The 12,167-nt window shown below is 43.8% G+C and overlaps 1 protein-coding gene across 1 annotated transcript in view; it reads right to left on the bottom strand.

Moving 5' to 3' along the window:
* Nucleotides 1-12,167, bottom strand: part of sipa1l3 (signal-induced proliferation-associated 1 like 3) — a 74,324-nt gene that overhangs the window by 30,246 nt on the left and 31,911 nt on the right. The window contains exons 2-3 of the mRNA XM_054795043.1: nucleotides 4,953-5,617; nucleotides 2,036-3,011 (exon numbers count right to left, since the gene is read on the bottom strand). Coding sequence (XP_054651018.1) covers nucleotides 2,036-3,011; nucleotides 4,953-5,423 — 1,447 coding nt within the window. The 5' untranslated portion in view covers nucleotides 5,424-5,617. The remainder of the gene's footprint in view (nucleotides 1-2,035; nucleotides 3,012-4,952; nucleotides 5,618-12,167) is intronic.

Genomic DNA, 12,167 nt, shown 5'->3' on the forward strand with positions numbered 1-12,167 from the left:
GTTATCATTGACTAATATTTCAATTTGTTTGATGATCTGAAACATGGCCACATGTTGGCCACACAGTCACAGTCAGAAGATTAGGAAGACCTTGGTTCGAATCTCCGTTGGGCATTTCTGTGTGGAGTTTGCATGTTCTCCCTGTGCGTGCGTAGGTTTTTTCTCCGGGTACTCCGGTTTCCTCCCACATTCCAAAAACATGCATGTTAGGTTAATTGGCAACTCTAAATTGTCCATAGGTATGAATGTGAGTGTGAATCGTTTGTGTATATGTGCCCTGCGATTGGTGTACAGGGTCCAGGGTGTACCCCGCCTCTCGCCCGAAGTCAGCTGGGATAGGCCCGTGACCCTAATCAGTAGAAGCGGCATAGAAAATGGATGGATGGATCTGAAACATTTAAGTGTGAGAAACATAAAAAAAATAAAAAATAAAAAAAAATAATTTAAAAAAAAGAAATCAGGCAGGGGGCAAACATTTCTTCACACCACTGTATATCCTTTATCCAAAAACTTCTGAGCAAAGCCTTTTTAATGCCTACAGAGTTGAAACATCAACTCTGTGTCTCGGACAATGAACTCAATGCATGTCACAGTCAGGTCTGCTTATCTTCCATGCCACGTCTTGAAAATGTCACCTTTTTGATGGGCGTTCATGACATGCATACTGCAGGAAGTCAAAGGAGGGACATAATTTGGGAGCCATAACCTTTAAGCGTGTGGCCGCAGGGGCTGTCTCATTTACCACACATACAGCGGGACACATGGCACACACGCCAACTTACACACATGTGCTCCGAACAGCATCTGTGACTAATTAAGATGCAGCCAGATGATGTTTGCCACAGGGACATTTCATGCACACATAACGTCTCAAGAGGTGACGTGAAATCCAACTCATCTCTCAGTGTTACTTCTTAAAGCGAAGAAGAAAACTTTAAATTGTTATGCTAGTAAGACAAGTGGCGAGTTTGCCAACAATGCTGTGGCAGCTAGATGTGTGATAAAAAATTTAAAAAAATCTGGAAGAGCTGCCAGTTTGGCTCACTTTGCAGCGCTTGAGCCCAGCTGGATATGAACTGTCAAAAGATGAATTGGTGGGATTGTAAGTGGAGGAACACAAACAAAACCGTATGTATGTAGAATCTCACACTAGTGAGTCCACCTCATTTCAACAACTATGTCATTATATGTTCTCAAGAGACAATAATATAGAATTGAAAGTTAGTGAGTGTACAGCTTGTTATGCAGTTTTGATTTACCATCCATTTTTAACCCAGGTAACAAATCCTGTGCTGTGCTTGTGTATCCTCTTATTTCTCTGCCTGTGTATCATTAGCCTGCCAACAAGGCTAAAGGCTAGATCAAGAATCTAGAATCTTTATAATTTAAAATGTGTTTAATAAGTGTGTAATAATTCTTTAGGGCAGGGGTGTCAAACTCGTGCCATGGAGGGCTGAAACACTGCAGGTTTTCTTTCCAGCCAGTCACTAAAGCAGGTGATTTTAATGATCAACACCTTCAGTTTGAGTTTCAATTAAATCACCTGCTGAAGAAACTGGTTGGAGAGAAAACCTGCAGCGTCTCGGCCCTCCAGGGCACGAGTTTGACACATGTGCCTTAGGGTTTAAACCCGGATTGTGCATTTAAGTTGTTAGGTTTAGAACAATGGCAATTGAAGAGAGGCAGTGAGGGTTCTTGAACCAAATCAGTCACTTATATTGCAAATGTTGATTCAAAATCTTAGGAGAACATCAACATCAAACTAGAAAGGAGGTTTGAAGGGGGACATTTAAAAATGTCAAATAATAAAAATTTGACATTTTTATTAGTTGCGTTTTTTACCATTCATAGGTGGTCTCGGAACGTAATCCCAAGAATAGCGGGGATCTCCGAGTTTCATTTCTGTACTGTAGTATTGTCCCTTGAGAAGATATACTTGAATAGAAATGGTTGTTGAAATATGAGGGGTGTAGTAGCCACATTTGAAAGACACTGTTTACTTCACAATGAATCAAAATGTATGTGTGAGAGTTACCTTTCCCATGGAAGTAGTCTCTGTAGTACCTGGCCCCCAGGTCAACATGCTCTATGCTGTACTCTTTAAGTCTGTCCAGCCTTGTGACCTGCTGTTCAATAGGTATCTCCAGCACAGATACACTGGCGTTACTTCTCCTCAGCCACCCCCTTGCTCCATCACCTCCTCCCTCTCCTCGCTCTGCTGATGAGCTAAGGAAACTGATGTTGCGCTCCCCGTGGCCCCCCGTTTCATTGAGGAAGTGGGGGCAGCTGAGGAGCAGTGGGCCCGAACTGTGAGCTCCGGAAGGAACATCCGTAGGGTCCATGACCAGAGAGGGCATAATTGAGCTAGGGTCTAGACCCACTGTTAAATCCTCAATGCTGGCGTATACAGGTTCATTACCACTCACAGGCAAGGATCTGGACACAGACAGGGACACTGAGGCAGCTGATGCCCCCGTGGCTGTGTTCCTTCTCTGGGCCATGTAGCCTCGCTGGGCTGCAGCCTCATGGAGGTCAAACAGGATACTCTGTGCATCGTAGTGGACAAAGCTCTTGGGGCACACCCACGCCTTGTAGGGTGCATCTGATGAACTTCGTCCTCCATCTTCACTCGTTTCTCCTTTCCCCCCATCCTGCTCCACCCGACTGGCGCTGCGAAGTTTCCGGAATAACGAGGATGTCCCCAGTGAAGATTCTGTCCCGCCACTTTTCTTCCTGACTCTCTCGCCGCCGTCCTTTTTTCGCTCGTCCCCAGCCAGTGTGGAACCAGGCGAAGCAGCACCGGAGCGGGTGACGCTTGGTGTGGAGTCTGCCGCACGTAGCAGCTCTCTGAGGCGGGTGGGAGCTGAGCTGTGGTGGTCAGGCCTCTCCTGGTGGAACTGGGTAAGCATGTCAAAAAAGCTCTGCTCGGGGATACCCTGGATGTCAATGGAGGAGGTGCTGCCATACTCCCTGAACAAGGTCCCAATCGCTCCTCCGCTGCGGACCTCAACCTTAGACAGGAAACCAGACAGGTGTGTTACACAGCTACCTTGAATTTTGTTTCTGTCTTAGATGTGTGAAAAGTAGGCCTGAATGAGTTGGGAAAATGATCATTTTAATACAATCGTCCCTCGCTACATGCATGGTTCAAACTCTATTGCAGCTTTTCAAAAATTAATTAATAAATGGCCGCTATTTGGTGGTTGACTATGGACTATTATTAGTGAAAAAATATTATGTCATATGTAGTATTCTGGTCACGAGGCGTCAGTAGTTACATTGATGAGACAGACAGTATACCTTAGATTAGATTATCTTAACACTGCATGGAGTCAGCCATGGCATGTCCGACACGATAGAGTGAAAAAAAGTTCTCCTCTCATTCCGTGTGGAAGTGGTAAGTCTTTGGCTTCTCACTTTGTCCTTCTTCCCCACTTTGTTTAAAAGTTTGAAACCTTTTCTTAAGTTTAGTGCAAAAATCCTTACATTTATTGAGGCAATACATCATTGGCCAATTTTTCCCAGTAATTCAGAAATAGTGTAACCAGGCTAACTTTTCTAATGGGATGTCAGCCTCTGCACACATTGCTACAAATTCGTCAACAAATTGTAATGCCCCAGCTTGTGATTAAGGAAGATGTAGTCAGCAATGCAATTCACATTTCATTATTAATGTAAGATATTTTTTTTACTCCCTTATTTTGTTTCCACAATTAGACAAGATGTGGCCAACAGTGCTTTTATTTTGAAGGCCGCAAGTGTGTTGTGTGTATTGAGAATGTCTCTTTATGGTTAAGACAAGCTGGGTGCGTGCAAGAATAAACGTGCCTCTCGTCTCTTTCCCCACTCCGAACATGCACGTCGTCACCGGGCATCGTAAAACGCTCGCTTCCATTAAAGCGGTCAAACACTCATCCAGCCTGAGTTGCACACACATAGCCGCACTAACATGCTCTGCTAAACTAAGCTAACCCCACTAGCTTCCATTCACGCTCTGTAAGCGAGTAGTTTCCAAGGCCTTTCGCCTGTGTTTTAGGCCACCGTTTCGAAATATTTTGTTCGGGAGGGGGCGGGTTAGTGATTCCGCCACGATTCAGAGGTCTGCTGGGGAAATACTTCCCCGCACGAAATGTTCCTCACAAAGACATAATTTAATTCACATTATGTCACTGTCCGAGAGATTTCGCATTTTAACAGTAAATTACATTTTTATTGGCCAATTCTGCTATTTCGTCTGCGATTCCGTTAACACGGAAATCTTAGGGCCCTACAAATCTGTGGCTTTGACCCGTTGTATTTGTGGCTTTGACCCGTTGTATTTAAGTAATTTAGACAAAGTCATTGGAAGAAAAAAAATACTGTATTGTCACAGACTGGGTTATGGTAGAATTGACATGGTCAGTAATGTTATTCATGTATTGTTTCTAAATTCGGTGAATGTGATCAGTGTAAAAGAAAGAAGTGTGCTGTGTGTTTGTTAGAGAGGTAGACGACAGTGGTCCAGTCTGCTTGCTAACGTTTGAGCTGATGTTGGCGTACAGCAACCTGTTAAGGTTTGTCAATAAACCTAAAAAGCAGCAGTGTCTTGGTGTCTCGATCTGGACGCCACAGTATGAACACATGCGCGTCACCTGACCAACTTGTGATCGCATATATTATCATTTGAAAATCTCGTAATATTGCTATAGCATTGCAAATGCAATTGATGAGTTCAGACCTAGTGAAAAGAAAGAAGTTTACACACAACAAATGAAAGCAGCCTCAACTCTGGGACAATGTAAAGTGTGCAGGACAATATCTGCAGTTAGTACGTCTTAATTTCTACCCCTTTAGGATTAAGACTAGAAAGCCAGTGTGAGCATAAAAGCCTAACGTGAGCACCAACGATGTATGATTTGATTCCTTTGGCATGTATGACATACAAGCAACATAGGAAGCTGAGGGCATCTCACCTCATTCTCATCCTGTTCACTCAGGGTCACCTCGCTATTTGAGCGCTGCCTCAGAGGTGGGAAGACACGTAAACTCAAAGGTGAACCTCTCTCAGTTGCAAATGCTCCGCCTCGAAACTCCACATCTTTGGACCATCGCCGTGGCAACCTGGCCACTCCACCCCGTACCAACCCGACGTCGGATGACGAGATGAACGTGGAGCAGGGGTTGCCATTGTGATTGTTGCTCATTTGTCCGTTTTCAAGCAGCGACTCCTTGGACTGGGCCCGGCGTGGGGGCCACTCGGCGATCCGAGCACGGACACCCATTTTAGGCACAGAGACCCGTGGTTGCATGGCTGTGTCTGTGGGGACCGGGTGGCCATTGGGGGTGTGACGAAACAGGGCGTGCGGAGGCAGTGCACCGTCACCTCCTCCATCCAGAAGGTCTGAGGAGGTGCAGGTGACCCCTCTGTCTCTGTAGCTGTTCATGGTGCCCCAGAGGAGCTTAGGGCAAGATGGATGCCAGGTGGGAAAGGGGCTGGCATCCCATGTCAGGAGGGATGCACGAACGCTCTGCTGTCTGTGTTGGAGCCTCCAGCGTCCAAAAACATCACTGTTGGTGCTAGTGTGCAGGGATCACTTCACCAATCCATCTTCTTCTTCTTGGATTATCCAATACAGAGCTGTGGGAAGAAAATGAAGCATAACATAAGCCTTCACAATTTTATTCACAAGTTTATTTCAGTCTTTAGAGTTTTAGCTTGTGTGACCTAAATTCTTTTCAGTGGAAAAGTGAAACTCTGCACTAATTGTGAAAACATAACAGCATAACAGTAAAACAATGAGAGAGAGAGACTAAATAATAAGGTGCAGGGATATGACAAGAGGATTTCTCCCATCGAGGCTAATCTTCTGGAAGCTGACAACGGATGTTATTATCACTCACAATGTGCACTCAAGTGCATGTGCATGCACACAAACACTCATATACCCGATGGGCACAGTCTCTGACAGCTCCTCTGCAGACTGAAACTGCTGAACCACTTGCCTGATATCAGAGAAAATGCAAAAAGAGGCACATTGTACTACAGCATACAACCTACTTGTGACAATTACGACTGAGGTGAGAGAAGTGCGTGTCCTGGTGTTGATTGGTTTAGTGGCAGGCTACTTTCAGTCTTGGGTGTCCTCAGCAGGGTTCATATCACCACACACCGAGTCTACACGGCATATGTCCATTGATGCAATACTTAGGAGGTGCGTTCCACTTCTACCACCACTACAAAATTATGTTTGTTTAATTAAGAAACTCAAAGAGTGATTTTTGATGCATAATACACTTTAGGAGTCCACTGTGATGCTATTCTTGGTCCCACGACTGCATTAGTCATAAACACAAATGAACAAAAAGTCCTTCACAGCAGAAAAAATATGCATATAGTGAAAAATAGTCACAGGCAACACACTCACTCTTGATCACGCTTTTTGCTCATCCAGAGAGCTGTCCTGTGATCCAATATCAGGCTCAATCCCAGATTATCCTGCCGCAGCTGCAGGCGCTGCAGAATGGCTTCATTATGTGCCTTACCTAAGAGTGTGTGAAAGAGTACGAGGCTTCTGATCTTTACCAATGACCTCTCTCATGGAGTCTGGAGCAGAGAGCTCATAAGAGAAATGCACCTGACTGTCAGCCATAGTTATATTAACATGATTAGGATGCGTGTAATCGTACATTTATAATTAGATTTTTCAGTACGGAACATTCGGTACTGTACGGGGGCGTACCGAGTTCCCCCACAGTGTAACTGCCCTGCAAAATTGGCATACGTCTACTCCAGAAACAAATACATTGCAGCCCAGCCTTTGGATAACAATGTCATGGCTAGTGATAGTGCCAAGGCCAAGGCAGTGCCAAGCCAGAGCTTTCCTAAACATGAAATTCTGAATGTTCAAACTTTTACTGTTGCACATAGCATAGCGCTTCCCAAAAAAGCTCTGTAAACTACTATATATTTTCATTGTAGTTTTTATTACCGTATGCTTTGTTTTAGTAGTACAACGTGAGTAAAAATAAATTATACATAGAAAAAAAATTCTGCATGAAAAAATTGACAAACACAAAAAAGACGCAACGATAATCGTTTTATCATTGCATCGCAGGCCTCTGAATCGTAATCGCATGGAATCATGAGGTGGCCACCCCTAGATACAAGCAGTCGATTCCAGACTCCGCCCCAGCAAGTCTATCCAGCAGCGACCGGGTAGAGCCCATGTGATCACAACAACCGTTTACTAGCGTGCTAACAAAGTAGCAAGGAGCAGGAGTAATGTCAGCCGTGTTGCATTTAAAATATATTGTAGCTGAGTGCAAAACTTGTCAGCCACAAGTTTGCTGTGGTGGCGCAGAACTGGGGTAATATCGGTAACGTATGCATTGATTATCACAGTCATATGTTTTCTTCATACTCCAAAAATTGGTTCATTTTGCCTCTAGCAGGTTAAAAAAAAAATTCTTTTTTTCCCCCCCTCAGGCTGTTATGCCCCCCGAGGGAGGCCCATCTCACGCTGGTCTAGACATGTTCCGTTATTCATCCAACAATGCTGCTGTTCCCACACACACGTGTAAGATGTCTATTGTTTGAAAGGAGTCTGAGCAAAGATGCCGGAGGCCTTTACTGTATGTAAACACAGACTGCCTTGAACACAACCAACACATGGACGACTGAATATGGAATACAAACAGCAATTGATGATTACTGAAATTAAGAATATGGATGCACTTTCCGCACACAAACACATACAGCAGCCTACAGTAAGAGCTACGTGGAAACGAGAATATAGTGGAGACAGTGCAGCTTGGGTAGAAAATGAAGTAGGCAAAGAATAGAAAGGTGTGCACAATAGAAGTAGGGCATAAAATGTGTGTGTGTTGGGGGGGCAGTGGGAATCAGCAGACATTATATCCTGAGGGGGAGGCCCATTAGTGTCTGACAAATACACTTCTAATCAATACTGATCAATCGGGTCTCACTTAATGTAGCACAGCAAGCATAATAACAGTTGTTGGGTTATTTTTTTTTTTAGCTGAGGGGAGGGGAAGCGGGACATGGACGGATAGGGGTCAGTAATTGTGTGAGCTGTCGGAAAGCAGCTGTCCTTAAGCAGGGAGTGTCAGCATGGATTTAGAGTCAAAATGCGACTGACACCTAAAAATTTAATTAAAGGTTGCCTATTATGCACATTAGACTTTTTAATGTTATAACAGTAATGTCTGTCCCTAGAGTCTGTTTGTGAGCACCAAATGTGAGAAAAATATATCATCTACCTCCATTGTTTGCTCCACTATCGAAAGAAGCCCTGAAACAAATGCTTTCTAAATTTAATGGAAAAAAAACCTCTAACCCGTCCTTAGCTAGATGAGCCTGCTCCCCGTACACGCCCACCACTTCACATTAGAACTGCACCGCAAAAAATAAATAAATAAATAAATCAACCTAAACAGGCTTCGCTACACATAATAAAATAAAGCCTACCCGTCAGTCAGCTACAGACATGTGAGCTCTAACTTAATCCTTTTGTTTTTCTTCAGCAAATGGCTAACCGAGCATGATGTTGCTGGTCAACGTGAAGGTTGAAATGTGTAATGTTAGCACTGTAGCTCACATAGCTATGCTAATGTTGCTGACATGGTCTGGACTTGGTCCTGTGAGTCCAGTTCTGGGCCATTTAAGTTAAGAGTTGGGCTTCTCAAACCAATATGCGTTCAAATTTGCATCACAAAATTCCTAAAACCCCCCCGCTGTATCCCTGTGCACTGTCGCCTGTGCATTCTTGTGTATGTGATGAAGACGCTCGCATCTTCTTCCGCTGTGGAATGCATACGTAAACAAGATGGCCATCACAGCTCCATCACGGGAAGAGAGTGGCATTACCGTGAGCGTCCCACTGGGAAAAAAGAGTTCACTCACTCTGTTCATTCCGCTATAGAACAAATGCTCCCAGGCGTTGAGACAGAAGCACTGGGTGAGCCCTTGTCATCCAGCCTATTTGGGAGAGAGAGCAGGAAACACACACACACACATGCAATATGTCGAGGCCGGCAAAATTATCAAGTTTGTTGTTATTTATCGTGCGGTTAACTGATTAATTGATTATCGTGACTGGCCTACTGTTGCCAAAAATAACCCAACATCAGTCTGATATTAAATAGTGTGCATTGCCCTCACAAGGGACGCTCTAGACAGAGACGACAGAGAGTAAAGGGCCTTTCAGCATACCAAAATGTTGACTTAAAACATCAAGGTGGATGATTCATCGTCTTTCGCAAGATGTTTGTTTAAATTATGAGCTGCTACTGCTGAGGTGTGTCTCAATAAAACCTACAGACACGATACGGCTACAAACATTTGGACAAAAGGGTCAAATAAGCACCCTGCAGTCAGACCCAATCTTTTTTTTTTTTTTATAAATAAACCCCACTGAATCCACATATCACAGGATTAATTGGATTGAGGAAGATAGGTCGCCTGCATCCTCACACTACAGGCTCAGTGGTAATGAATAATATGAGATTAGGGTTACAACTCTTAAAAAAAAAGTATTCCTCCACAGTATGTGTGCTTGTGAAGATAAAAGCATATTGATTTTCTGCCTTGGAGAAAAAAATGTATTTGCTTGATGTACTATGTAGTAGCACGAGTAAAGGATGAGGGAGGTGGGGTGAGCAGACCCCATTCACAAGCCAACTCAGGGGAGGTGCAAATGCACACATTTACATCCCTTTCAGATTTCTTTTCTTCATCACTTTGCCACAGCCACTGTCAGTGCAGCCTGGTCTCTTAATGAAAATAAGCCAGTGGAGCTGATGACGAATGTTAGCTTACTTCCTCAGAGTGGTGTAAGCGAATAGCACGTGGTCACTGCTCCCTGAAGGGAAAGAGCTTCATTAAAATGAAATTAGGATGAGAGGAGAGTGTCATTTGAGGAGAACGCCTGTGCAAACCTGCATCTAATGGCTCGTGATGGTGCCAAGGAGAAGCCAGAACTTAAAAACCCTCCTCCTTAATTAAAGTCACCTATTTGAACACGTCGCCTTCACGATGAAATCCATAAATGGTCAAATACACGTACATAAGGCAAAAAAGGCGTGCTTGCAATGGTTCAGTTGAGATCGGGAATGGGGCTACAAGCTGGAAATATTCATGCTGCACTTCAGGCAAAGGACAATTTTTAAAAATATTAATTTTGATTTTTTTTTTATTGTTCTAGTTATAATTTCTTTTTTTGGGGGGGGGGGGGGGGGGGGGTTGAGAATTGTGTTTCCACAAAAACTAAGCAGAATTATGTTTTGTATTTAGGTCCCTTACTGTACCGAAAATGAATCTAACTGTCCCCATAAAACCGAGGTACATACCCAACCATAATTATGTACTGTTACACTCTTACATATTAATCATTCATAGTTGGTCACTGGTCAAGCAGTATGATAAAATCACTATGCACTCGCTCCTACTGCTCCAAAAAGGTTGTGTGTGTAAAGACTCCGGGCACGATGAGAGAAAAACACAGTGATGAAGTCAGTCACAATACACTACACACTCAGAAAAGCTGCTTTGCTTGTAAGCTGTACGATCATTATGCTGATAGCGGTCGCCATAGAAACTAATAGGTGCAGCGGTGTAGGCGGCAGGCAGACAACCAAGGCACACAACCTAAGAAATAATGTGAGACAGCGACCGCTGTAATTCACCTGAGGGTGGCCATTAGTTGGTCACCTCACGATGCAGCAAAGATCTCTGCTAACAACGTAGGGATGTTCCAATCCACATTTTTTGGCTTCCGATCAGTTCCGATACGATTTTTTTTAACAGTCTTGCCGATCCGATTCCGATCCTTTTTTTTTTCCAATAATAATAAGCTTTTGTTACAAACATCAGTTTGTGGACTTTAATATGGTTATGAAAATAGCTCTTGAAAGCATTAAAAATAATGCAACCAAAGTGTTGCCAAATTTACTTTTTTGTTACACAACATGACCCACAATATTGTTTAGCTTTTGTAACAAACTTCTGAGTCAGGTCCCTAATCCAATAAAAGATACATCCAATAAAAGGATAAATTGGGGAAAAAAATGGAAGTGCAAAATACCTTTAGAGTAGGACTAAATCATTTGACATGGATATAGATCAATTTGTGGTGTGATTTAGAATATATGACATTTTTTAACAAACTCTCTTTAGTGCAATAGTAATTGAAGATCCCGAGTGTAAACAACCAGTGGTTAGAGCAGCACCTCCCGTGCGAGCAGTGGGGTGCCCAAGATGAGACCATTACTCACATAGGGGTGGCAATAAGTTGATACCTGAAATGTCTAGATGGCCAGTGGGGTGGCCGGAGTGTGGCCAAGGGTGGCCGTGGCCACCACGTAGCTCTGCCACTGCGTGTGAGCCCACTGCACAATGACACAGCAGTCCGGGCACAGCGAGGGGGAACTACCGCTGTAGCTACGGAGCCGAATGTCTAACGTGAAACTAACTGCACCACGGTACACCGCGGACATGTCTGCATGGTGGTGTTGAGTTTTCTTTTTGCGGGTGGCGGGAGTTGAGTGGCAGCCAGCTTTGAGTCGCATTACTGCACCTACCATGTTTGGAGTGTCGCTCAGAGTTACGAATGTGATACAGCAACCGGATCGGCCCGATCTCGTGGCGGAAACTGATATAACCCGATCTTCAAAATACAGCAGATCGGGACATCCCTGCTGCTAACTTCACAACCTTTGGTGGTTTAAAGTTGTGTTGCAATCACGCCAGTCTGCAGACTCCTCGCAGCCACGTGCCATCAAGCAGCAAGGCATGTCTAAATGAGCTAAAAAAAAAAGTGGAAAAGCTTAAGGCCATGAACGTGCACTCATCAGCATGCTCTGAGCATCTGTTACTTGTTTGTCTTCAAATAACATAATCCAATTTTACAAATTCCAGCCATTTCTATAGATGGTTGTCTCACATCTGACGATAAATTAACCAGCCATATGCCTGCGCTACACAGACAGCTGAGTGTACAGCTTTGCCGTTTACACTTGCGGAATGTGAACCTGTCGACAGAGTAAGTATAAAGGATTATCAGAGGAGGAACATAGGGAAACCTAACTAGATAAGACTTTACTGGGGGAGGTCAGTTATTATTTGAGAACATAAGGTAGCTTTAGAGGGGGTCAAATTATGGACTTTTTAA

Source organism: Dunckerocampus dactyliophorus, chromosome 12 (assembly GCF_027744805.1).
Source record: "Dunckerocampus dactyliophorus isolate RoL2022-P2 chromosome 12, RoL_Ddac_1.1, whole genome shotgun sequence".
Lineage (NCBI taxonomy): Eukaryota > Metazoa > Chordata > Actinopteri > Syngnathiformes > Syngnathidae > Dunckerocampus > Dunckerocampus dactyliophorus.